The sequence below is a fragment of the Pelodiscus sinensis genome, chromosome 4 (assembly GCF_052426305.1).
Source record: "Pelodiscus sinensis isolate ZL-2025 chromosome 4, ASM5242630v1, whole genome shotgun sequence".
NCBI classification, from domain to species: domain Eukaryota; kingdom Metazoa; phylum Chordata; order Testudines; family Trionychidae; genus Pelodiscus; species Pelodiscus sinensis.
In genome coordinates this window covers 18,016,096-18,043,825 of record NC_143055.1, presented here as the reverse complement: position 1 = coordinate 18,043,825, position 27,730 = coordinate 18,016,096, and the positions used below count along the sequence as shown (strand labels likewise).

Sequence of the window (27,730 nt, the reverse complement as noted above, 5' to 3'; positions counted from 1 at the left end):
TGGCCCTTATATTATACGTGTGTAACTTTAGTAATAGTAGCAGGAAAAAACCTTATGTGGACGGAACCAGCAGAATCTGGCAACTCTACGCATGGGTAACAGTAAACAAAATGTCTCATAGAATCCCAATGAACCAGAGTGGCCCATGAAGTGCAGCTTGCCCATCACTGAACTAGAGTGAAAGAACTGTGTTTTGTACATAAGCAATATTAGAGTGCATTTAAACACAGCACACAATATAAGACTCTTAATACCACTGCAGATTTTTTTCTTCATTAACAGCCAGTATTTGGTTTTGCATATGTATGCAATTTTCCAGCTCAATAAAAAGGCACAGTAAGCACTGTAATACAGCTCATCTTTTATTGTTATAGACAAAAAGGAGTACATATAACATAATGGCACCAACCATCACAGCTGTGAACTTGCAGTGAATTCTATCTAGGAAACATCAACTCATTGTTCGCTCTGCTTCTAGCTCATGGTATGCTGCTGCATATGTGAAAATTCAAATGCTATTGATCACTTTATAAATGTGACATATGACAGACCAAACAATATCATTTGTTTATAGGACTTTTCAGACTCTTAAAGTTGTTGTGACAGTAATAAGCATGCAAAATATTGATACAAAGCCATAGATACTATATCCTCCCTCTTCCTTCTCCCTCCCTCCCCCCCCCAAAAAAAATAGTGAGGCTGTGATAGAAAATCCACAGGTTCAATGGTGCATACTGGGTGAAATTTATCCTCTGTGCAGGGTTCAGCACAAAGCCATTTACGTGGCAAGTGGGAGTTAAGTGGCACATTGACCTTGTGCTCTGTCTCTGCACGTGTGGGTTTCTCCCTCATGTGTCCTGCCTGTCAAAAAACATGAGATCTGCAATAGAGATCAGCAGCTACCCACTAGCCATGGTAAAGTACTTCAGAGCATGGTATATTGAGACTAGGAATCGTTTTCTATTTTATAACCTGGTCCCGTGGCCTGATTTCATTGGGAGGATCTGTACCTGAGGACTACATAGGAGAACTCAGTAAATACTGCGCCCCTCCCTCCCACCTAGGGACCTGCACAAGTGGCTTCTCCAGAACACTGCAAGATGCAAAGCCTGGTTCACACCTGTAATGGAGAACGAGAAGAGGTTTAAGCTTTCCTTTCCCTAGAGACTATGGAGTCTAATTCTAAAATCTTTTCTAGGCAAAACTCCTAGGGAAGTCACAGGGTGAAAATCATCTCAGCAGAAAACCAGGTCAAGCTTTATGCATTTACATTTCATCTGGGCCCCATAGCCTACGGAGGATTTAAACAGTGCACAAGATCTACAGCTGGCTCTCCCCCCTGGGCTGAACATCATCTAAACCAACCAAGGACCGCGGCATCAGGCCCAGGAGAGCTGCAGCACTGATCCTCCACCACTGACAGTGAATTCAGAGGCGATGAATCATTTCTGTTTTCGGGCTGTTGTACGTGACAGCTTCTGGAGATGTTCAACAGGATGTTGGTGTTTGGTGGCAGGATTTCAGATGAGTCAGGTGTATCACCCTGGAAATTGTTTACAGGATACCTCCTTCCAGCTGTCAGGACATAAGCCTCAGAGTGGTTTTATAATTACAGCCCTACACATGGTGTCCCAGTAATGCCTCATCCTCCAGTCTTGCAAATCATTTAGCAATTTGGGCACCCTTTGTAATCTAAGGGACTCTGATAACCCCAAAATGAATCTGGGCTTTCTTCTCCCCTCTGAGTTTGCATGTAATTTATACATACGTTATCATGATAATAAATGTTTTGCAGCTAATTGTTTCATTAAGGAAAAAAAGATAGAATCCCCACCATTCTTGAGCAGCCCAGCAGTAACCTGTCAGTTACTTCTAAAAAAGTGCTACTGAATTCAATAAGAATTAAACAATAAGATTGAGTTGATGTTACGTTGAAAACCTGTATCATTTCACACAGAGAATGCTGTCATTTCTATAGAACTTGTAAACTAGCCTATAGCAGTCTATAGCTAGGACATAATTCCCTAGTAAATCTACAGGAGGGTTTTAAAAACCCTGGAGAACATTCATTGTTATCTATAAGACTTTCCACGAGAGGTTTTAAAGAGTAACAGGGCCACCTACTGCAAGCTGCTGCATGTCTCCTGAGAGGTTCTCCTGAGTATTCTACTGACTGCAATTGGGAGCTGAAGACATTTAGCAGGATCACCAGGCAGGAAACAATCAACATCTCGCAGCAGACGGCCCCTTGGGTGAAATTTATGCTCATTCAGAAGTCTCACTCAGTCCCTGAAGTCCTATTTTGAGGAATTAAGTGAGGCACAGGCATTGAGTATGGCCTCTGCCCAATGGTGGCCCATCAATACAGGCAACCTAGGCGGTTGCCTAGGACACCAAGATAAACAGCCGTTGAGGGCTTTGGAGGCTGGGGCGCCGATCACGTATTTCGCCTATGGCGCCAGTTGCCGGCAGCTCGTCTAGGGCCGCTCCTGCCTCTGCCAAAATCATCAGAAGGTCATCTAGAATGGTATGACCCACTACATAGTTTGCTCAATAAAGGACACCCCTTCAGAAAATTTTGGCAGGTACATCCTGTTAAGCTGCCAGGCAGCATTCATGTGACTGATAGCGTTGCTGATTACTTCCTCCTTTCTCCTGCCCATCCAGTAAACCCCTCCTCCTCCAGCCAACCCCTCCCCCCCCCCAAGATCAGATCTATTATATGTCTCTGAAGAAGTTAGTGATGTGAGATACAAATAATTGTGTATAACATACTAGATACTGTTACAACTGGTGTACTGACATGATCAATAACTGCTTTGCAAACACTGCAAAGCAGTAAATGTTAACCATTATTTTCTACATAAATGACTTTTTGTGAATAACTCTTTAGCGGTGCATCATTGTAGAATAACTGCTTTTGTATGTGTCGGACCATATTTTGACAATGGCTACACTCATCATGAATCATCAGTAAAGTCAATAGGAACACCTTGGGGCCTCCTCCCCAGTTGGTATGAACTTGAGTGGAACTATGCTAAATTACATCTGCGGAAGACCTGGCCTGAACATCAGTGGAAAAAACTAGGACTTGAAATTTCAGAACAATGCAAATCTATTGTTATATCAATCCTACCAGTGCAGCTTTGGCACTCTCTCTTCTTTGACATTTCAGCATGTGTGACAAGAGATACGGCAATGATCAACTATGTCAAAGCAAAAAAGATCTAATTCAGCTGAATCAGTTCAGATAAAACATTGTTTTCCTTACAGTGTGTCATATGCTCACAACCTGTACCTAATAAATCTGTCCGTAGTTTATTCAATAGCATTTTTAAAATGAATAATGTCCATTGGCCGCTTCCCAGGGCTCATTTCAGTGCATTGCAGGAAAGCAATCACATAGGCCTCTCTTTTCTGCTCTCAGCAGGAGGGTTTCTGTCTGCAAAAGAACATTAAATCATGGAATTGAATATATCACTTTAAAGGAATACCATATATAATTGATTAGACCTAATCCCTCCGCACTGCTATAGTCAAGGTGCCTTCATGGTAATTATAGCTAGTCTACATGGTGACTTACCTGGCAAACTGATACATAATAAGCATGTTTGGAGCTAAGGAATACAAACTAAACTTTGTGGAAAATATTTGGCGTTTTCAATGTTTTCACTTTCACAGTTAACCTCAAAGGGTTAGACTGTGGGAAATGAAGTGTCTTTCATACATGCCGGGCAAAAATCCACTCAGTTACACTCTTAATTGCTTCCACTTAACAGCAAGACATCAGCTATTGATGCACCCAGAGCTGTACAATTTAATAGTACCAGTAACTGTGCTAAGGGTTCAATTCTGCTTTCAGTTTCACGCATATAAATCCAGAATAATTGCATTGAATTTATTTGGGCTGACAATTTAACTCCCCTGCGCCACGTTTTCTGAATCTGGACACTGTCCAGTAGGACTGGACTGGAGCTTGTGGTCCTCTTATAATTTGAGAGTTAATTTATTGCCAGTTACACTACTGCCAAACCCAAGTGTTCAAAAATCATGAGTCAGGCTCTCTCCAAAACCCAGGAAACTAGCTCAAACCACAAGATTAACACAAACAAACAAGTTTATTTGACTTTTTGTTTTGGCACTTTTAAGGACCATGTTTAAAGATTTTCTCTGTACTCATAAGGGCTAGAGACCTACTTTAAAAAAAATGAAAGCTGAAATTCTCACTCACCCCCATCATTACAGAAACCAGGGCTTTCAGACTAAATTTCACATGATTTACAATAAAATCATGACCAACACTATGCACTAACTCAAGATAACATGGGGTGTGTCTAGATTACATCCCTCTTTTGACAGAGGGATGTAAATTAGGCACTTCGAAATTGCAAATGAAGCTGGGATTTGCATTTCCTGCACTTCATTTGCATAATCACGTCATGACACTCTTTTGAAAAAGTGCTATTTCAAAATTTAAACTGCAGTCTAGACATGGTTCTTTCGAATATAGAAGCTTTTTTCGAAAGATGCTGTGAACCTCATTTTTTGAGGTTTACAGGATCTTTCAAAAAAGGCTTCTATTTTCGAAAGAATCGTGTCTGGACTGTGGTTTCAATTTCGAAATAGCACTTTTTCAAAAGAGCGTCATGATGCGATTATGCAAATGAAGCGCAAGATATTTAAATCCCCGCTTCATTTGCACTTTCTAAGTGCTTCATTTACATCCCTTTGCCGACAGAGGGATGTAATCTAGACGTAGCCTAAGACAATAGTGTCTGGATACATCACTTGTTACTGGAAATAACTAACCTTTTAGGGCAGGGGTGGGGAACCTCAGACAGTCCCCGCCTTGCCTGGACCCAGTCCCCAAGGCTCAGGGCTCTCCCCACCCCAGCACTGCAAAGCCTGTGCTGATGCTCCAGCCCTCTTGTCACTCCATCACAGGGCTGGAACACTCAAAATCTACTAGCCTGCTCCCCCAAGCTCAGGGGGATGGACGCTGACTGATTTTTCTGTGCAGCCCCTGACTGATTTTTTTGTGGGTCAGCGGCCCCAACCCTAAAACAGTTCCCCACCCGTTTGGGGCTAAACTGAATCCTAGATCAGGAAGGGTGAACTTTGTTCCGATGGAGAGAGCTGGCACACAGCTTACCCCGATGGGTTAGGATAAATCACAAAGGGTGTGTCTAAATTACATGGCTCTGTTGATGGAGCCACGTAGATTAGGCTGATCGGCAAAGGGAAATGAAGCGGCGATTTAAATAATCGCGGCTTCATTTAAATTTAAATGGCTGATGCGCCGAGCTGACAAACAGCTGATCAGCTGTTTGTCGGCTCAGCACGGTAGTCTGGATGCTCCCGCACCGACCTGAAAGCCCTTTATCGACCTCCCCATTATGCCTTGTAGGATGAGGTTTACCGGGGAGGTCGATAAAGGGCTTTCATGTTGGCAGGGGAGTGTCCAGACTGCCCCAATCTGCCAACAAACAGCTGATCGGCAGAGCGGGGCAGCCATTTAAATTTAAATGAAGCTGCGATTATTTAAATCGCGGCTTCATTTTCCTTTGCTGAACAAACAAATCTACATGGCTCTGTCGACAGAGCCATGTAGTCTAGATGTACCCTTGTACCCTGGGCATTTTCAATAAGGTGTTCATTGATCTGAGTTAAGAGCCTGAATGAACTCACAGGACTTTTAACTAGCCAACTGTCCTTTGCCATGATGCTTACTTTGGCATTCGGTAGGCAGCTGTATCGTTCTCTTACACTACTCCTGTCTTGTTTCCACCGGTTGTCTTTTGTTTTAGAGCTTGTGAACTCTTATGTGCAGAAACTGTCTTTTTATTCTGTATTTGTACAATGCCTAGCACAACAGGATCTCCTAGGCACTGTGGTAACGTATCTCAGTATGCACTATGAACTCCAGTTCAGACATATTTTAGGGGGAAATTCACCTTTGTGCAGAGAATCAGCTCATGTTCCAGGCCTCCGCTAACTCTAACTGAAGCCCTGTTTTGTAGATTTAAACAGCATATTGGCTGTGCGCCAGCTTTCAGCACGAGGTAAATTACACCCTTCCTGAGTTGGGATTTGAGTGCTTTCCCTTCTTCTCCATGTTCCCCCAACCCATTTTTCTTTTAAAAGACAAAAGCTTTGCCTTTCACCATGACATTAGAACAGAAAACTTGCTCCTTATGCCTGTTCGCTTTCAATTATTGGCTTGATGCTGCCGCGTGTGTCATTGAACAATGCTCTTTGGAGGATGCAAAGCTGTGTGAGGCGAATGTTCTTGTCATAAGCCTGGCAGACAACAGAAGATGATCTTTGTACCACAGCAGCTCCCTGGATTGGAATACTCATGTAATGCCAACACACTGATATTCCCACCACACGCTTCCTAAGTGAGTCTCATGATCCTCATGCAAGCTGTAAGGGCTGATCTGGGAGTATTCAATGGCTACCGCATGCAAAAGGACCCCCAAAAATGGCAACACGGGTCCCAGGAGCCCCCTAAAAGAATGCTTCTCTGCAGGCATCGCTTGTCAAAGGTATTCTGACTATTTAGAATACATGAATGACATGAATTTGGTGTAAAACATCACCAAAAAATGAGCTGTCATTGTAGGCCAAACGTGGCTTTGAATAAGGATAACTGAGGATGTAATTTTCATAGGTCATATGGCCAGAGGTGACACTTGGATCATCTGATCTTGTTTCCTGTAAAAACACCAGACCTAGTTACCTCCTGTGTTGATCCCACTAACTTGTATATGGCTAAAGCACATCTTCCAGAAAGGCAGTTGGTCTTCACCTGAAGATTTCAAGAAACAGCAAACCCACCAGTTCCCTTAGTCATTTGCTCCAATAGTTAGTCGCTATTTGACTCCTATCATGCAAGATGGAATTAAAGGAATGTGAAAAGGACCACAAAAAGGCATATAACCCAGCCCCCTGCACTGAAGCAGGACCAGGTCCCTGACAGGTGTTTCTCCATCCTGTTCTTAGAAACGTCCAGTGGTAGAGATTCCACAGCCTCCGTTGGTAACCTATTTCTGTACTGAACTTATTGTTAGAAAGAATACCAAATCCAAATCTCCCTTGTGGCAGATTACTTCTTGTGTCTTCCCTTTAGGGGACACGGAGAACACTGGTCACTTATGGTTTAAAGGACACAGTCTAAACTAAACTCACTAGTAGGGACATCCTGTGGAGAAGGATTTCAAACAGTATTTTTAGATCTGCCTCACTTAGAGGGACAGATCCTGACACAGTGTAACTCAAAGGCCAATACACTCATTAAATTCAAAATGGTGAAAGATCCAGCAAAAGAAGAGGGTCCGTAAGACTCATTCACATCTTCAACAGCCTTTCTGCTTTCCTGGAAATAGTGTTATCCTCCTTTCTCACCGCACAGAGAGGAGTCAAACAGCACTGCTGAAAGTCTCGTTGTACACTGTAAAGCATGAGCTCTATCAACTCTATCCTGTTGAGATTTATCTTTTAAAAACTCACAGGGATCTGTCAGTTGTAACATAGATAATGCTTTGTTATCTCTTCCAATTCTTCCCCAGTAGGCCCCATCTGCATTAAGGAAATTCGCACTGGTGTCACTGCATCTTTGCAGTGGAAACCCCTAATGCAGGTATACTGCATCAGCACAAAGCTGGGCTTACACCAGTGCAGCCTCATCTGAAGTAAAACAGTATCAGCCACACCTCCCCAAGAGAAGGCCCTCTGGCATAAGCCTCATCGCATCTCCCTGCAGTAGGGATTAGCACTGGAATACCTACATTGCTTGTCTTGTCACTCACTAGTGAAGTATTATTATTTTAGTGCCTATATCAAAGCAAAGCTCTTTTGAAAACATTGCCCTTAATGTACAGAGAAGCCGGACATGATCAGTTTGCTCCTGATAATCAATGGAAACTGAAGGCACGCAGGTCTATAACCAGTACCTGCCAGTACTGGGCCTCCTTTCACTGCCCAAGGTCACAGAGAGCAGTGGCAGAGCAAGGCAATGGTCATGTTTGACACGCACTGGCGATATACCGTCCTTCAGACTAACCAGCTGTGAATGATGATTTCAGCAGAACACGACCTTAAAGAGACAGGTGACTATAACCTCCAAAGGCACTGCAGTGATCAAAAGCACTGAATAGCTTTGGACGGGGGAAGCTGTTTAAAACTGTCAGCTTGTCAGTGGCTATTGAGCACACAGGCAGAGAGAAGAAATTTCAGATAATGCACACAGAGAGATGCTTTATTAAATAATCATGATTTTTCCCTTCTGACAGAGCGCAGTGCATTTTAAATCCATAAATTCCATCCTGTTCAGATTGTCCATTCACGCGTCTGAATTAATACCCATAGTCGTTGTTAACAATAGTAAATTGATCACGCATTGATTTTCTGTACAGCAGGGCTCTCTATTCGGGTTCTGCAAGAACTTAAGTCACACCCAATTCCCTTGCATCTATCTCTAGGTTTACGTTTTGAATAGCCTCATTTTGTTTTTGTTGCTTGCATCATGGAGCCATTTATAATGAGAAGATAAATAAATCATAGTGTTTGTGATAAGTAATAGCCAATGTGGATTTGAAAACAAATCATATCAGACTAACCTAATTTCTTCTTTAAAAGCTTCTTAGATTAGCAGATAGGGGAAAGCTGCAGACATGATATATGTTAATTTTAATAAGGCTTTAGACACAATTCCAGAGGACATTCTCAAACAACAGCCTAGGGAAATGAGATCTAGATGAAGTTATTATAAGGGTGGTGTAAAACTGGTTGAAAGGCCATACACAAAGAATTGTTATCAATATTTTCATTAATAACTTAGATAACGGAGTGGCCAGTATGCTTATCAAATCTGTAAATGACACAGAGCTGTTAGGGGTTACTAGTGCTTTGATGGACAGAATTAGAATTCAAACAACCTTGCCAAATTGGTCTAAAATCAACAAGATGAAATTCAGTAAAGAGAAGTGCAAATTATCACACGTAAGAAGGAAAATTTAATGGCACAACTACATAATGGGAAGTAATTAGCTAGGTGGTAATTCTGCTGAAAAGAATCTGAGGATTATAGTGGCTCGCAAATTGAATATGAGCCAACAGTGTATGGCAGATACACATTCTGGAGTGCGTTAACATGAGTCTGTATGTAACATATGGGAGGTACTTGTCTCCCACTACTTGGCATTGGTGACACCTCAGTTGGAGCACTGTGTCCAATTCTGGGCATCACATCTTTTAAAAAAAAGGTAAACAAATTGTGGTGAGTTGAGAGGAGAGCAACAGAACAGTTTAAAAAACCAGACCTTTGGGGAAAATTTAAAAAATCCTCACTTAGACAACCACACTCAGGAACAGTCTAGAGCAGGGTGGCCAAGACATGGTTTGCAAGCTGCATGTGTCTCTTTTACAGGTGAAAGTGTGGCTCGCGGAGCCCTCCAATCCTTCCCATTCTCCACCCACCAGACAGAAAGGGTTCTGCCCTGCAGCAGAGCAAGGAAGCCAGGAGCCTCTGCCAGAGATGACTGTTGCCTGCTGAGAGTTGGGGGACACAATGCAAAAGTTTGCTCCCCCAATAGTTGGAAGTCATGCCCTGCCAGGCACGACTCCCTCTTATCCTCAGTGGCCTCCCTGCAGCTTCCAGGTGTTAGCTCCACATGGAGAGACAAAGGCAAAGAGCTGAGAGCTGCAGGGAGGAGCTGCCACTTTTGTTCTGTGAGAAGAGGCAGAAGCAAAAGCGGCGGCTCTCCCTGTAATTGCTTGCTGCTGCGGCTCCCAGCTTGCTAGCTCCATCCACTGCTGTACATGGAGGGGTCCCAGTGGCGCCATGTGACCAAGCCCGGGCAGCAAATTTTAATAAATATGTGCGGGCTGGGCCACCTTACCTCACGTGCCTCACCCATGTATCACCCGTGGGAGGGAAGTCTTGGGAGTTCCAATCCCATGCACCATTTCTGTGGGGGCGCAGGGCATCAGCAGGAGTGAAGCTGACACCTCGAGCCAAGAGGGACATCCTAGCTTTCAAATGTCTGAAGACTGTTGGATGCAGCTCAGAGTATGTTTGGCCACCCTTGCTGAAGGAATACTTCATCCTGCCTCAGCAGAGGGTCAAGGTCCCTTGCAGTGCTACATTTCTATGATTATGATGTGAAAGGTAAGTCCCCTTCATGCTCTTCTCATCTCCTCTATCTCTCTTCATCTCCTCCTCACTCTGTGAGCTCGATGCAGGAACCAGTTGCTGTAATTCTCTAGCCTGTATAATCAGGCTAGATGGTCATAATGGTCCCTTCCGGCCGTAAAACCTACTAATCTCTGCTTGTGCCCAATACATTTGCCTAGTACAGTCCTATTTATGGAAATGAGAATGAGTTCAGCAAATGATGCTATGTCCGCTCTATGCTGTCAAGGCTAGTTGGTACATCAAGGCCAAGTATCACTTCTAAGGTAACACCTACCCGTGTGTCTAGATTGTACGCGGTCTTCTTTAAATCCTGCAGGGCCCTCTGCATGAATTCAAACGCATGGCAGTCAACACAGGGACGACCTGGAAAAGGGTGCAGTAGAAAGAAGTTGTCACTGAAATGGCTCAGAATTGATATCATGGCTCTTCCAAGAGAATCTTGTATTTTCCTGAAAATTACATTTACCAAAGTGAATGCACCTGGGTTGCACATGTTAGTGCCCCAACTGCATGCACAGGATGCAGCTGCTCATGCACAAAAGCATACGCCTGTATGTACAAATCTCCATTTCACAGGTCATGCCAAAGTACAGCATGTTTTTACCCACTTGCTTTTTGAACCCAGAACCATGTTGTTGAAGAACCTGATCCTGGAATGTGCTGAGTGCTTTTAACTCCCATTTACTTCCCAGGAGTGAAGGCGCTCAGCCCCTCACAGAAAGGGGTCATCTCCCTGCAGGACAAGATGCTAGGGAGATATTTTAAGTGATTCCAGAATTGATACACAACAGTTATTTGTTCAGAAGCCCCCATGCATGTCATGGCAAGAGAGAATCCTTTCCCTCGGGACCATGTTTTCTTTCAGCTAGGAATACAATGCACCTATTGTCTCTGCAGCTGGTGTCCATGTAGGTGTGTGCCCTTTGGTGGAAGGGCCCCCTATTAATTATTAGTATGTGTTGAGGGGGGCAAAATTATTCCTGCGTAGGGCTCCCAATGGGCTAGCACCACCCAACACAGATCTAGGTCTCAGTCTCCTGTGTTTGATCAATGAATGAAGCAAGCCTGCCCTCTGAAGGAAGAGACATCTTATAAAATGGCAGGCTCTGGATAAACAGGAAACAGAGGATTTGTGATGTATGATGATAACAGGGTATCCATTCCTAGAGAAGGGGGACCAGATCCGGGCCCGTCTACACCCTCTCTGTGGGACTCTGACAATGCTGAAGAGAACCCCAAGATGGAGGAGTCTCTGGGTGGTGCAAGGCTGGTACAGCTGTCACCCAGGTGTGGCCTCCCAAGGCAGGGAGTATATCAAAAGAGGGCCAAGAAGGATGTAGCCAAAGCATTTTTGTCAATCCTCAGCTCTGTCAATCCTTGGCAAAGCATATCCATCCTTGGGGGCCATTACCCACCAGGAGAAATTCTGGCAGCCTCCTCTAACTTGCACCAAAAGGTAAACAAGTGCCTTGGTTGTGTGGATGAGGCAAGCAAGCATAGCTCACATTCTTACACACGGATCCTCACATCTGGCAGAGCTTTGAACTGGGGAGACTATGATAGCTGGAAACTGCCTTTAGTCAGCCAGACACTTTATGACAATTTTGCAAGAGTGACATTATCCTTTTTTTCCCCCCTCCTTCTCTCTTCCACCCAGTCCGAAAGGACACCATTGTGCTTCAAGGATCTCTGATTGTTTAATATATTTTGCAGTGTTGAAAAGCTTTAGCGATGGCAATCAACCCCTTGGCAATTTATAACCCTATCTACTGCAATGAGTATTTTTCTAAATTAACCCACTGTATCATCTATAGCTTGTAGTTGTATTCTCATGGATTAATGTGGATTATTGTGATGAGAATTAACCATTCTCTTTTTAGCATGCCTATACATATGTGGACATCAGTTTAGCCAAGACTAAGATGAGACAGGATTCCTCAGAGACATTTTTCTAAACCTCTGCTATTGCTTTCCTATGGTATGAACTCAAATTTCTAACTCGTGTCCATTTTGCTCAATCCTTCTTGCAGAGGATGACTGCTTGCACTTGAAACATGCCAGGCATGGACACCATTGCAGTAAGAGGCATTCCCCTACAAATGACAAGTGTGGTTTCAGTAGCAAAGGCATTACTCTCCAGGGCTGGGTTGAGTGGTGGAGAGGGGCTGGCGATGATCCAGTTTTTAAAGGAACCCAGATATGCAGTGGTTTAAACTAATGGATTTTTAAAGGGTTTCTGATTTAATCATTTTAACTTCTGAGCACCAAATGAGAACCAGCAGAAAGAACACTATCTACCTCCATCTTTTATCAGTACACATATCATTAGCTTGGCATTGCAGCCTACTTTCTTAAATTGCTATCTGTCTTTTGTAAGAGTGTCGTACGATGACTCAGTACGATAAGGAGCTGCCCACACTGAAGTTGTGGTCATTTCAAACATTTCTGGCATCAGAACTTGGTGGAGCAAAAATGAAAGTAGGAAATGCTCATCTCAAAGACACCTGTCTCTGTCTGCATAAGGAAGTGACACTGCAATCTGCAGCCAAATGCTGACTACGCCCCTCACAAAAATCATCAGCAAGCAAGGCTGCAGTGGACGGGCATTAGTTTGCAGAACTTCACTAATTCACGCTGATGGCTAGGAGGCAGATTCCCAAAGGACACATGCTAGAATGAGGCTGAAATTCACCTCTGCAGAGGCTCAGTTCAAGGTCTATGTACCACTTAACTCCCAGTTACACCCTGAATGTGGAACTGCAGCCTCATGCTCTCCCTCTGCACTAGGGATGTTAGAGTGTAACCAGCTAACTGTTTAATAGATAAGCTGATGCTTATCAGTTAATTGTATCAGTTACACTCAGCAGGCTCCTGGGGAGGCAACTTCCCAGGAGCAGAGCTGGCAGGGGCCGACCATCAGGCTACCTGGTATTCTTCACTGCAGGCTCTGCAGTATAAAGCTTATTTAATCTTTTTACTGCAGAGCTCGCAGCAGATGTAACCACTGAGATTTTACCTACTTACCCAAATTTTAACATCCCTAATCTGCACACAGGCAAATTTCATCCCAAACAAACTAGTACAGGGCTTCAGAGGAGTGGTCAAGATAGTCTGTAATTGAAAAAACTAAAAAAAACAATGAATAGTCTTGCAGCACCTTAGAGACTAATAAAACATGTAGATGGCATCATGAGCTTTCGTGGGCACAGCCCACTTCTTCAGATGGAACATGAAACCAGCTACATATTTTGTTAGTCTCTAAGATGCTGCGAGACTATTTGTTGTTTTTTAAGTACAGGGCTGTTTTAATAGTGTTTAATGATGTGTAGGATGCCCTGTATTCAGGCCCATATGCAGGAATTTCTGGGGGTTTGGGTATAAATGTGGAACTCAAGGGTGCAAATGCACCCCCTTAATGATCTCCCAAGCAAGTGTGCTCCAGTTGGCTGGGGGAAAGGCAGGAGCAACATGCTGCCCAAGCATCCCTCCCCCAAGCTCCAGCCAGCCGGGGGAAGGCTGAGGCTGATTTCCCCACACCCAGGAGGATGGGGGAGGGAGGCTCGGGCAGCACGCTGGTCTTGCTTTCCCCCAGCCAGCAGGAGGGGGCAAGTGGGGCAATTAGCCCCGGCCCCCACGAGAATGTCTGAAGTCTGAGGTCTGAGACAGGGAGTATCAGGAAGGGGACCCCGAAATTGCTTTACCCCAAGCCCCCTGAATCCTCTGGGCAGCCCTGCCAGCCAGCCAGAGCACACTTACTTGGGGGAGAATGGGGGGTGCATTTGCCCCCTTTGCTTCTCCCCACATACAGGCCTGATATTGTAAGTCACTCCAGAGCTCAGTACAATGTTCTGAATCTGCTATTTAGTCTTTGCTGCTATTCAATCTTTGTGGGGATCAGCTGGCATTTGGCGGGGTGGGGGAGATTTAACATGTTTATGGATTAGCAGAATGAGAATACTCAAGATTCTAATACAATGAAATGTTAATGGCTCTTGTCTACATGGAAATTGTAAAATGTCTTCCTTGTGTTAATGCTGTCCTCGTAAATGACTGCCACTGAAATAATTACTTAAGTCTCATTTATTTTCTGTTGCATGTGCAATTTATTTATTCTTTGCAGTTTATGCAGCTTGGACTGTGAAACAAAACTGGCTGATTCTCATTCTTAAGCTCTCCTGCACCAGCACAAGGCTGTTGTGTCGTGTGGTGTTTGAGTTATAAACACGCAAGGAGAAGCGGCGAGGAGTCCTGTGGCACCTTATAGACATGTTGGAGCATGAGCTTTCGTGGGCAAAGACCCACTTCGTCAGATGCAAGGAGAAGGTTTTCATTTTAAAAAACAGTATTCGATGATATTTAAGGAAAATTATTGTAAAAACATTGAAATTTTTTTAAATGTTTGCACAGTCCTTTGCAGGCATTAAGTCTAAATACCCCAAACAGCAAGGCAAATTATATCAAGAGAAGGTCTAGCAAAGGCAAGTGAATTCTAGCAGGCAAGTCCAGTAAATTCACTAGCCCATACACCACTTGCCCAAGAAGGGAAGTCTCTCAGCTAGGGAGTGCATGCTATTCACCAGAGCACTCTTATGTGTACTATAGTCAGTAACACACGTTAGCAGAAAGCTACGTGGCCCTCCTGCTCATAACAATAGCAAAGTGCACTCCATCATGCATCTCCCAGATCTGCCCTGCTGCATGCTGTCTTGACTGGCAGGATTCCCATACTGCAGGAAGTATTTGCCAGTGTTCTTGTTCTCACTTGCAGCAGAAAAGCAGGGCATATGCTCTCCTAATTTAACACCTCCACCATCACACCCTCATTTGTGGGGTTCCTCAAGGGTCAACACTCTCTCTAGACCTATTCAACATCTATGTACAACCACCAGGTGAACTGGTCAGATGACATGGACTTAGATACAAGCAATATGCGGGTGACACATGGCTTTACTATTGTACATCCCATGCTGTCAGGACTGGACAAAACCAGCTCGCAGCTATAGCACAACAGATTGAAGATGATCCCACACAAGACAAAAAATAGTCTAGTTGCCCCTTAAAAACTAACAAAACATGTAGATGGTATCATGAGCTTTCGTGGGCACAGCCCACTTCTTCAGATGACATGATACCATCTACATGTATTTGTTAGTCTTTAAGGTGCTACTAAACAATTTGTTGTTTTTTAAGTTTTTCCTGTTACAGACAAACACAGCTACTCCTCTGAAGCTTCCAAACAAGACAGAACTTACATACGTGGCAGAACAAAGTGATTTCAGCCACAATGACATCAGCCACAATGATGTCTCCTTTGGTTAAAGTAGGGTTTCCCAACGTATGGGTCGGGACCCAAACAGGGGCGGCCCAAGCAAAATGCAGGACAATGTAGCACTTTAAAGACTAACAAGATTGAGCCTAGGCGAGCTAGGCAGCTGCCTAGGGCGCCGCTGGCCCAGGCGCCCGATGATGACATCACGGGGCCGCTCCTGGACCGCTCCTGGACCCAAATATGGGTCGCCATTACATTTCAAAAGGGTCACCAAGTGTCTCCCTAGGTGGCTCTGCCCCCCCTTGTCCCTCATTCTTGAATTGCCTTGGGTCACCAAGTCTTCCTGAATTGTCAAAATAGGTCTCCATCTGGAAAAGGTTGAGAACCACTGGGTTAAATAGTGATAGAGATGCAGCCGTGTTAGTCTGGTCTAGCTGAAACAAAAGACAGGACTATGCAGCACTTTAAAGACTAACAAGACGCTTTATTACCCCACGAAAGCTCATCACCTAATAAACCATCTTGTTAGTCTTTAAAGCGCTGCATAGTCCTGTCTTTTGTTCCACTGGGTTAAAGACACTTGTGATCAGTGTTCCCTCTGTTCAGTAACACAGCTTCACAGGTGATTAATCAGCCCCTGCAGTCAGTCAGCTCCCTGCACAGAGGGAGGCTCTGACTGGGTGGGGCTAATTAATCACTAGCGAAGCCGTGCTGCTCCCCAGCTCAGAGGGAACACTGCTTGTGATGTTGCTCTCCATACTCTTTACGGAAATATGACATAACTGGAACATGCTTTATGCAAAACACTTCACGTGACATATCACAAAAGTTATAATCTGCTGAGTGTGTATATTCTCTTTGTGTGCATGTATTATTCCCGTATTTGGAATTAAAAATATGAAGTATAAATCTGTTTTATTAATCTAGACTTGGTGAGAGCCATTAAGGATGCTTCAGAAACTTCATGGCTCGTGGATAAGGACAATGATCTAGGAATGGGTTTGGTTTTCCTATAAACCAGCTAGTAGGAGGGTCTCAGAGTCCCCACAAGGACATGTGTTAAGGTCACCTGATGCTGGGACCCATCTTGGACATTTTACTTTTCCACTGAAGGTGAGAAAAGTTTGAACTGAACACAAAGGATTCCCACATTGGGCAAAATCTATATAAAGGTGGGAAACCAAACGATAGGGGCTGCAGTCAGACACCAGGACAGCCCTGCTTACCACCCACAATGACTGCTGGAAACATCTAAGACTAAATGGAGGAAGGATCAGACCCAAGCTGGGAAACTTTCCATCTTATGAGAAAGATGGTTAGAGCTACTGTTAGGGTAAGCATTGCATATAATAAACTTCTTTGAGTATTAGGCTGCCTGACGTGTTTAGTTTTATTTAGTTTAGTAAGTTACTTTGATCTGTCTGCTCTCTTATGACCACTTAAATCCTACTTTATACTTAATAAAATCAGTTTTGTTTATTAATAGACCCAGTGTAAATTATTGTTGGGCGGGGGGGATAACAGCCGTGTGTCTCTCTTTTTTCATTGATAAAGGGGGTGGACATTTTATGTAAGATGGAGTCATTTGGGGTTCTGGTCCCACAGGGACTGTGAACCTAGGTGCTGTGATCAGTCCATTTGACTGAACCTTACCAGAACTGAACTGATCTTTTGTCTATGTTTCTCTGTTGGGCCCCGACTCTGGAGGAGATCAGAGGGTCTGGCTCAGCAGGACAGGGTGGTACATCAAATGACAGGCTCAAGAGGCTCTCTGTGACTGAGCCTGTCATGATATTCACCAACAATTCACTGAGGAACGCTCCCGGATTCCTCGCTGGTGTTAAGTTCTCACATTGCAGCATCTACCATTTATAGCAGTCCTGACAGATGATGACTGTCCCTGAATTATACACACCTGTCTCATCTCCCAGCTAGATTGGGGCAATGCTGTCTACTTGGGCAAAATGTTACAGGCCCTCCGGAAACACCAGCTAGAACCTATGCGGCAGTGCATCTCCTCAGCAGCACAAGCGACAGAAGTACATCAGACCTGTCTTCCACTAACTACACTAGCTTCCTCCCGTGTCATATTATGTCAAAGGCAAAGCCTCGTTCTGAATCTTCAAGATGCTCATTAGCCTGGACCCAAAGTATCTAACAGTCAGCGATGAGGTGCATGGTTGATGGTGCCATTCAACAGAACCTTCTACCCCACAGGTGGAGATTGTCTGTGGAGAAGTCAGAGCTTTCTCTGCCAGCCCATGTTTGGGGAATAAACTGCTCCACAAACAAGGAACCACCATAGAGCTTCACTACTTTCCATTCAACATGCAAAGCACCCTTCTTTGCCCCACCTTTGCTAATATTATCACATAGTATGGGGCACATATAATTTAACCCCCAACCCCCTCCCCCCCCCAACACATACATACAATTTTTCCTCTCGTGAATTATGTTAGGGTCTAGTTTTATATATGCAGTCATCTTCTACTCTTTTTTAAATTCCAAGTGAGAGCTGCCTGATATTTTTAGCATTCTAGGGTGTGGACACTCTGTGTTTATGTAGTGCTTTTGATTATCAAAACACTTTATGACACTATCTTCTCAAAACATCTTCTCATCATCTCTGTTACTGTTAGCCTCCTCTGTTTACACTGGGGAAAACTGAACCAGTGACTGGGCCAAGGCCACAAAGGCAGTCAGTGATAAAGTTGGGAAGAGAATTTAGGAGTTCCTGGCTTCCAGATCTGTGTTCAGACCACTGGTTCACATGTTAATATTTTGGTCTGAGGTACAGCAATGCAATTCCAGAATTCCATGTGCATTTCAGGGATAAACTTTGTGGATCAAATTCCTTTGTGTAAATACACTGGGGTTACAACAAAGATGCAGCAAGCTAGCCTAATACGCCTTGTTCCAACCAAAAAACAAAAGACATAAAGACCATGCCTGCAACACCCTAGCAGAACTAATCAACAGTTTGCCTGTAACAGTATCCAGACCAGTAAGGTTTTCTCGTATATAGTTGCACACCTACAGTATCTTCTTGCAGACTTCTGGAAGAAAACAAATATGACCGAAGACTAAGATAATAGCAGATAAACATTTAGTCTGTAATTTGTTGTCAAATAAATGGTGATGAAATAATAATAATGCACAAATTTCATTTACTATCCTGGCGTGTTACAAAGCAGTTTGTACTTCCCAGCAAAATTAGGAAGGGCAGCCTAGCCATGGAGTTTATGAAATGTGTGCATTCACTGGAGTAAGCAAGGTACATAAACAGTGCAGAAATACTGCTTCTGAATCCGAGCATGGCAGGGGTACATACTTTCTGCTGGAATGACACTCCCAGATTCTTGACTGGCCCCGACCAGGTTCACACTCAATAGGCCAGCCACCGAAATTAACAGGATTGTCAGCCACGTCGCTCTCCAGACAGGAGACGCCATTATTATCATCAAGAATTAAAGCTTCTTTCCCAGCCTGAAACAAGAAGAAATAGCTAAGATCAATTGTTTGCTTCCAGCACATTCAGCTTAACAAAGCAGATGTGAAATGACAGCTTTAGGTGCACGCGCGCGCGCGCGCACACACACACACACACACACACACACACACACCCACCCCCCATTACAGCCAAGGGCCATGCACTTGCAAATGAAACTCACCCAAACTACTAATTTGGTAAATGCCTGATCTTCTTCTGTCTTTTGTGCAAGACCCTTGGAAATGGCAGTAGCAAGCAGCCAAGGGAAGCACTGCAGCCATACTGAGCATGCGTCCCCTGCATTCCCCCATTCACTGATTAGGGTCATTGCCATGGAGATTCACTATAGCAACATATAAGAACTAAGCAGCCAAGCAGAGGAGAAGATTTAAAGGGACAGCGACAGGACATATAGTAGCTGCTTTATTTATGAATTGCCTCTGTTCTGGGAGGATGATTTTATGAGCGCGCACACTGGCACGCTTCAGCAACTGCTGCAACCTCATAATACAACAAAGATTTTCATGAATGTTTGGATTGTTGCCTTGTTTCCAAAATGTGGCAATGCTGAAATGTGCCACTCCTGCTCCTTGCTTCGCTGTGAGACATTTACAGCAGGATTTCAGATGCAGCAGAATCAGGCACCTGGTGTCAAACTCTTCCTCTCTGTGGCAAAGATTCTGTTGTGTATCTACAGACAGGAGAGGCTCATCTTTGGTGTTTAACAAGCAACACTAGTTAGAAGCCCATCTCTATGAGCAACAGAAATGAATGTGAGCCAATCAGCTGGATCATGCTTTCCAACTGGTTTCCATGAAGCAGATATAGAATCACAGGAGGTCACATGGATGTCCCAAGCCAATACAAGATAAACACCCTGCATTTTTGGGGGGGAGGGATTCATCATGCAAAGCCAACTCTGAGTTTCTGTGGATGGACCTGGAGAAGGTGTACAGCCATCAAAAAGTGCTGCCTTGCAGTCAGGCAGTGGTTGGCAGGATGGCTCCCCCTGTGAAGTCCAGTCCAGTCCAGTCCAGTCTATTCCTTCAGTATCTCCATCCCAAGAGTTTCTCATCCTCCCCTTTAGTACAGGGGCTTTGAGGGCTGGAGCCTTGAATAATCATAGCTGGTCTCACCCACAGTGAAGGCTATTGTAGTATTGTCCTCTTGGAATTGTAGTAAGATGAGGGCCTGAAACAAAAGCCCATGTAGCACAGGCCTGGTTTGTGGCTTGAGGCCTAGCTAACAATGGACAACACTTGGCTAATATAAAGCAAAGCTAAGCTGTGAGCAAGAGGCAGGCCCCTGCTCACAGAACTTGGCATGAACAGGGCTGAGAGTGTAAGACATTAATTGGTAATAGGCCCAGGTGTAGAACAATAATAGGTACTGGTTGTAAGTGGAAAGCACAATTCAAAAGGATGGTAACACCAGCTCGTTAAAAACGATCTTGGTACACTCTTCCCACAGATACTGTCCCCGGTTCAGGAGAGGGTTTAAAATGACAACATGATGGATAGAGATGTTCTAATCTAACCACAGGGTGATGGGTGGTATCTAAGTAGCTCCAGAGTGTGGTAACCTGACAATGTCAGGGGGTGGCAACCGGACACATCAGGAGTGATGTGCAATTTGTTTGTACCTGTATATAAAGTGGATCTTGGTGGGACAGTCTTTGTCCACCCAAGGGGGCAGTGGGACCACTCACTGACTGATTGGACTCTGTGGTCCCGTAACATCCCTGGCGTAGGACTCTCTGTTGCCAGAACAGAGAGTCCCGGTTAAGGAAGGTACAACTTGTACCCGTCTCCTTCAGCTTCCCAGAGTAAATCACTTCAATCACGTCTCTGACCTACTTTGTGCATTTGCACAGGTCTTGCTCCATCCTCTGCTTCTACTTTGTGCATTTGCACAGGTCTTGCTGTCAGTACTCCTGGGCTGTAATTTCCCCTGAGAACAGCCATCCTGTACTGCTCTACTCCCCTTTTTACAGTCCTGCCTCCTAATTGTGCAGGCTTTGGGGCTGCCTGGGTCCAGAACTGTTCCTTAACACCTTGCTCTCCACTGTATGGGATTTGCACACCCCATCAGAGGGCCTAACCACCACAAGAACCCAGATCTGAACTCAGGAGTGCTTGAGATCCTTGCCCAAAGCTGACTGAATCCAAGCCCTAACAGGACAGAGGTAATGTTTGTTGGCAGCTGGAAATGATTTGAAAAGCAGGTATCCAGAGTGCAAGTGCCATTGGCTAAGGACTCAAACCCACAATTCATCACTTCAGTCTGCATTTGAAAAGTTCTTCCAGACCGATACCCTGGACTGTGAGTATGACGAAAGTATTCTGCCACCTCCAGCTGGCTAGGAGACTGCATCCACCTGGACTACAGCAACAAAATGTACTTGGGTTTGAAAGCCTCAGCACTGAGAAAATGGCAGTTGGGAAAGAATTCATCATCTGGACTGGCAGCCGCACACCACTCGCTCCGCTGGCTTCCTCCAGAATTCCAAGCTCAGCATCTATCCTCACATTCGGGGGGTGTGTCACGTTATTGGATTTTAAGAGGAGCATCCAGATTACTGCTGCGCCCACAGAGGAGGGTTGCCCCAAAGTCTGTACAAAGGGGGCATGTGAGGTGTACAAATGAAAGCTTATGTTCTACTGATTCTATGCATGTTGCTCATGTACTTGTACAATGTGAGTATGGACTGTGTGTGGATACTGGCCTGGACTGCCTGTTGTAAAGAACAATTGTTCAGTCGATGACTATGCTAATTAGCAGGACCCCGAGGACAATGGCTCTCAGAGAGGCCAATACACACCTGAGGAATGTGTCTGGAAACCTGCAAACCAGCCAGGGCAAAATGGCTGCTAACATGTGAAACAGAGATAGGTCACTCAACCATGTGACCTGCTCCACTTGGGAGATAGCAGGAATGGATATAAAAGTCCTATGTGGCGGTCTCCATCTTGTCTTCAATTCTGCTACTGATCCCAGATGCAGCCTTGCGAGGTACAGAAAGCCGGGAAGGATTGTTGGCCCATCCTGACATAGGATATACACTAGACACTTTTAATCTAGCAGTTTATAACATCTCTGCTGAGAGCCTGCATCCAGAACTTGGTGATTGGTGCATGTAATGTATTTTCCTTAACAACCTTACTCTCAACCTATTCTTTCTTTTATTAATAAACCTTTAGATTTTAGATTCTAAAGGATTGGCCCAGCATGCTCTTATGGGTAAGATCCAAAGTGTAAACTGACTGGGGATTTATGGCTGGTTCATTGGGACCAGGAGGACCCATTCAAGGTAGGTGAGATTGAGTTCTATAGTATAACCCCTCACCTATGTGTAGGCCCGGGGCTGATTGTGGCACAAGGGGAGCTGGGATATCTGAGGGGTTTTGCTCGGTGTGACTGGTTTATGGCCTATTTAGGAAAGGTCTCCAGTCAGAGGCTGTAAGGAGCCCTGGTTTTGAGCAATTTGCCCTGAGTGGATGCCCTCAGTGGTGCCCAGACCCAGCCCAGTCTGTCACAGGGTGGGACAACTTAAAGACAGCCTCACACTCTACCTAGGTGCTTGCCTGCCAGTCACAGTCCTACTGCTTTGGCAAAATGGAAATGTGGCCTAGAACGATGAAGCTCGTCTGTGCAGAAAGAGAGGGCTTTTCAGAGCTGACCAAAGGCTGTGAGACTCATGCCCGTAGAAGCTACAACCCACACCACCTTTTGGTCCACATTCAGAGTGCATTCCTTAGCTCTTGCTTTAAAAATACCCACAGCATGTGAGCATATCAACTGAAATATCCTGCCCCCTCCAAACAACTCACATCCAATTTTCTCCCTGAGGAGGGGATCTGAAAGAGGTCTACATTTGACAGATTCTACTCACTTTGTGTCGTTTACATTCTGAAAAGTACTCAGAGTTGTGGGTGTGGTATAACAACCTGGAAAAAAACAGTAACATTTGGCAATTTATGCCCATTTTCACTCTGGTTATCTAGTCCATCCCACGCTGCAGGAATATTCCCTGTGGGGCATTTGTGAGTGCTTTATCCAGTCTACCTTTAAATAACTCCAAATGGAAATTCTGGCACAAAATCAGAATGTCACATTTCCATTCTCCCTAGCATTCAGTTGTGTTCTTTGTGCACAGAAAACTGGTGCGCTTGTACCATCCTTGGGGTCATACTGTTCCTTTCATTAATATACTAGGATGTAGCAGAGTTCACCAGAAAGTTATATAGAGATAGAGGGACTCATCAGTTTTGGAAGGGAAAAAGGTAATGTCCATTTTAATACATTTTCCAGAGATCAATGCAGACTGTTCTGAGCCAGTAAGACATTTGCCAGTTTTTCCTTTATAATTGCTTGATTGTAGCACTTTGAAGTAGGCAGGTGGAGATAGGTGCACAATAATAACTTGAGTTTCCAGAGCTAGAAACAGAAATGTAGCTATTGTGGTACTCACGTATGTTCTCCCACTAACGAAAGAAAAAATCTGTCTCTTGTTAGCATCTTGGGATGACCTTAGAGTTTTCTGCAGTCCAGAGGTAAGTGATTTAGCAGCTGTCAGAGATGAAGGTGGCAGCAAACAGCTGGAGAGCAAATAAGATATAGAAGATATGAAGGAAAGCATTGCAAGCTCTGTGAAAGAGCTGTACAGGGGTAAATCCATCCCCTGCATGCCACTGGGGAGTAATGTGGTAGAAAGGAGTGGAGTAACGCCTCCCCCAGGGTGCATCTACACTGCACCAGAGGTTGAAATAAGATACGCTATTGAGCTATTGTATATCTTATTTTGAAATAGCTTATTTTGTAATTTGGTGTAACTGTGCCAAATTTCAAAATAACCCGCTATACCAAAATGTGCCTTACTCCTCGTGGAATGAGGTTTACAGGGATGTCAGAATAGCAAACCCGTTATATTTTGAAATAATGGGCTTGCTGATAAGAGACAGGATACCTATTTCAGAATACCTCCATATCCAGAAATAGCGTTGCAGTGTAGATGTAGCCCCAGGCGGTTTAATGACTAGAATAGCCACAATGCCATCATTGTCCATAGGAGAGAAGGGCAAAGGGATCCATACAGTGGTGGATCTTCTGGACCCATCCCCAAGCACATTGCGTGCACTGCTACAGAAGGAACGCCTCCAGAGCTGGAACCTTGAATACAGAGAGTGCATCTGTCCTGTGAAGCTCCAACAGATCCTGCTGCCAACTTGTATAGCAGAACTGCTGCCAGGGGCCCTTCAACGTTGCCCAAGGTGGGACCAGGACAACAAAGCTGAATTCACTCCAGTTGCTTGAGCATTCACATGGCTGGATTCACTGCTTCAGGACATGTACCAATGACAAAGCTTTATGTGGAAACTATTTTTTTAACTTTTCAGTTGAAAAAAAACCACATTTTTTTGCAGGCCTGCTGTAACTGTGTGGTGTTACTCACCGTATTGCAGAGATGTGCCACTGTCAGGATGTGAGTTCACTGGCCAAGACTGTAGACTAATCAGAAGCCTCATCTGTATTCTTTGCGCACCCAACATTCCCACTGAGGCAGCTTAGGAAGTACAAGTCATGCAGGATCAGATCCAAGAAGCAGAAATATAGAGCCAAATTCAAAATCGTAGAAATTCTGCTGCACTCTACTGATATCAACAAAGTGGCTCTTGCTTAAGTCAAGTGAGAATTTGGCCTATAATGTTTAAACCTTAGACACCTGTGATTTCAATTGGATTCAATATATTCCTCTTGCTTAAATGGTTGTGTAATGTCACTCTGCAGTATTAAAGTGCCACCCTTTTTATCCCATCAGTGGAGGATGAAGTAATTCCTGCATGGAAGACAAGTTGATCACTGGTAGAGTAAAGCACTATTCAATATGGTAGGGAGAACAGATTCTGGATCTTTAGGGTCCTCAGGGATAAAACCCATTTTATATGTATATCTATATCTATCTATAGATAGATAGATATTAGGTACTATGAATGAGTCCGTTTAAATTATATGAGAATATTCCTTTTCTAACTGCTGGTTGCTCAAATAAAGTAAAACTAATACTTTGAACTTTTCATTTGAGGACCCTACAACACTTGGAATAATCATAGAACTGGAAGGGACCTCGAGAGGTCATGAGTCTAGTCCCCTGCCTTCACAGCAGGACCAAACACCGTCTAGAAACTCTAGATCAGTGGTCCCCAACCTTTTGGGGCTGCCGGGCGCCTGGGGGCGGGGCCGCTCACACGCTGCGTGTACGGGGGCGGGGCCATTCACAGGCCACGTGACTGGGGGCGGGGCCAAGCATGCGCCGCACGCCCAAGGCCGGTAGCAGCATGTGGCGCCATCCCGGGCAGGGGCTGCCCAGGTTCCGCACGGCCGGGGCCGGTGTGGGCACGAGTGGCGCGGCCAAGGCCAGGGCCAGGGCCAGGGCCAGGGCCAGGGCCAGCAAGGGCACGTGCGGCGCACCCGGGGGCGGGGCCAAAGCCAGGGCCGGCAAGGGCACGCGCGGCGCCGCCAGGGCCAGGGCCAGGGCCAGGGCCAGGGCCAGGGCCAGGGCCAGGGCCAGGGCCAGCAAGGGCACGCGCGGTGCACCCAGGGCTGGGGCAAGGGCCGGCCATGCGCCCGATGCTGGCACCTGCCACACACCTGGGGGCGGGGCCAGCCCAGATTGCTCCGCGGGTGCACGTAAAGGCCGGCGGGCGCCATGGCGCCCGCGGGCACCGGATTGGGGACCACGGCTCTAGATCATCCTTGACAGGTGTCTGTCTAATCTGCTTTTAAATATCTCTAGTGATGGAGATTCCACAACCTCCCTAGGCAATTTATTCCAGTGTTTAACCACTCTGACAGTTAGGAAGTTTTTCATAATGTCCAACCTAAACCTCCCTCACTGCAATTTAAGCCCATTGCTTCTTCTCCTATCCTCAGAGGCCAAGAAGAACAATTTTCACCCTCCTCCCTGTGACACACTTTTAGATATTTGAAAACTGCTATCATGTCCTCTCTTAGTCTTCTCTTTTCTAAACTAAACAAGCCCAGTTCTTTCAGTCTCCTTCATAGGTCACGTTTTCTAGATCTTTCATCATTCTTGTTGCTCTTCTCTGGACCTTCTCCAATTTCTCCACATCTTTCTTGAAATACAGTGCCCCAAACTCCAATATTGGAGTACTGGACACAATACCCAATCACTTCCCATTCTGGATGTGTGAAACTGATTGTTCCTTCCCTAGTGGAATACTTCGCTTTTATCCTTATTAAACTTCATCCTGTTTACCTCAGACCATTTCCCTAGTTCAGGGATGGCCAACCCATTTAACGAGAGCCAAAACAGCGGTGGAAAAAACACAAAGAGACGCACCAGAATTGTCAAGGGAAAAAAAAAGGAGGCTGCCCCTTTAAAAAACAAGCATAGGCTTTTTGGCCATATCAGGCTCCCATCAATGGCTGCCACCTTGGGCGCCATTTTGAATCGCCACCCCGTTGAGCACAGGGGAGCCAGGGGCTGTTTGAGGGGGGTGCAGAAGTGGCTTTGCGAGCTGCACTTTTGGGGAACACGAGCCACATGCGGCTCACGAGCCACAGTTGGCCACCACAGCTCTTGTTTGTCCAGATCATTTTGAATTATGGCCCTATCCTCCAAAGCACTTGCAACCCCTCCCACCTTGGTATCAGCTGCAGATTTAATAATCATACTCTCTATGCCATCATCTAAATCATTGATGAAGACATTGAACAGAACTTGTCCCAAAGAAGACCCCTGCAGAACCCCACCTGTCATGCCCTTCCAGCAGGATTGTGAACTGCTAATAACTATTCTCTGAGAATGGTTATCCAGCCAGTTATGCACCCAGTTTGCAAAGGTTGCTAAATATCATTATTCCCATTTTACTGAGGGATGATGTGAAACACTGAAATCAAGCACCTTGCCCAGTATAGCAGATGAACCCATTTCTTTCTAATTCACAGGGCATCTATGCTGGTATAAGTGAGTGCAGTTCCGCTTAAATCAGTGGATCTCTGCTGGGCTAATTTACACCACCAATAGGTTGCTCTAAACTGCAGGTTATGCTGCTTACCTTCTTAAAATATTTGGGGTTATTATTATTGTTATTATTATTATACGTTATTTTTTCCAAACCAGTGAACATTTTTTAGACAGCAGCAATCACTCTCCACTAGGAGCATTTTCAGAACACAGCATTGTGCAATCGCTTCAAATAAAACTGAACAACAGTGAAGCATGAAAGTGACATATGCCTTGGTTTGGCATTATGTATATCATAAATTCACATTCTTACTGTGCCTTTGGATAAAGGCATCTTCTCTCTAGTTACCATCAAGGATATTTGAATTCCAAGCCATCCACAAGAGTCCATTTGGTGTCTAAAGAAAGAAGCAGTGAAATCCCAAATGGCTGTCCAATCAGATTTGCAAGGAGTTTAATCTTCCCCTTCTTCAGAGATGGAAGAAGTTTCTATACATAGTAGGAATCTGATCACAAAAGACCAGAGAATATTCAGCCAGCCAAAAGAATGAAAGGCACCAAACAACTCTTTGGGAAGATGTTTAGTGAGGAGAGACCTCTGGGAGCACTGTAAAATATACTATTGATTTTTCAGTGCCCAGAATATCACCGGTGCTGACAGAACTATGGGAACTAGCACAGATTTGTCTGTGCAGTAAATTAATAAAAAAAATTATACAGCTACTTCCAAAATTGCTAACATTAAAGGGCATAAGTTAAATACACATGCACAGAAAAAGGAATATT

The 27,730-nt window shown here is 44.7% G+C and overlaps 2 protein-coding genes across 2 annotated transcripts in view; both read right to left on the bottom strand.

The window, feature by feature from the left end:
• Positions 1-349: 349 nt before the first annotated feature.
• NICOL1 (NELL2 interacting cell ontogeny regulator 1) lies at positions 350-18,932 on the bottom strand. The gene is made up of 3 exons (XM_089777773.1): positions 18,799-18,932; positions 10,473-10,561; positions 350-3,442 (listed from the first exon to the last, which is right to left on the bottom strand). Exons 1-3 carry the CDS (start codon positions 18,926-18,928, stop codon positions 3,377-3,379), a joined length of 285 nt encoding a protein of 94 aa, XP_089633899.1. The 5' UTR covers positions 18,929-18,932; the 3' UTR covers positions 350-3,376.
• Positions 18,816-27,730, bottom strand: part of LOC142829691 (NELL2-interacting cell ontogeny regulator 1) — a 27,931-nt gene continuing 19,016 nt past the window's right edge. Inside the window, exon 5 of the mRNA XM_089777774.1 lies at positions 18,816-18,953. The gene's annotated coding sequence lies outside the window, so the exon portion shown is untranslated. The remainder of the gene's footprint in view (positions 18,954-27,730) is intronic.

Coding starts and splice junctions, on each gene's coding strand:
- NICOL1 (XM_089777773.1), bottom strand. CDS start 18,928: ATGATAATAATGGCGTCTCCTGTCTGGAGAGCGACGTGGCTGACAATC. Junction 10,562..18,798: donor GAGTGTCATTCCAGCAGAAA/GTATGTACCCCT, acceptor ACCCTTTTCCAG/GTCGTCCCTGTGTTGACTGC. Junction 3,443..10,472: donor CGTACAATCTAGACACACGG/GTAGGTGTTACC, acceptor GTTCTTTTGCAG/ACAGAAACCCTCCTGCTGAG.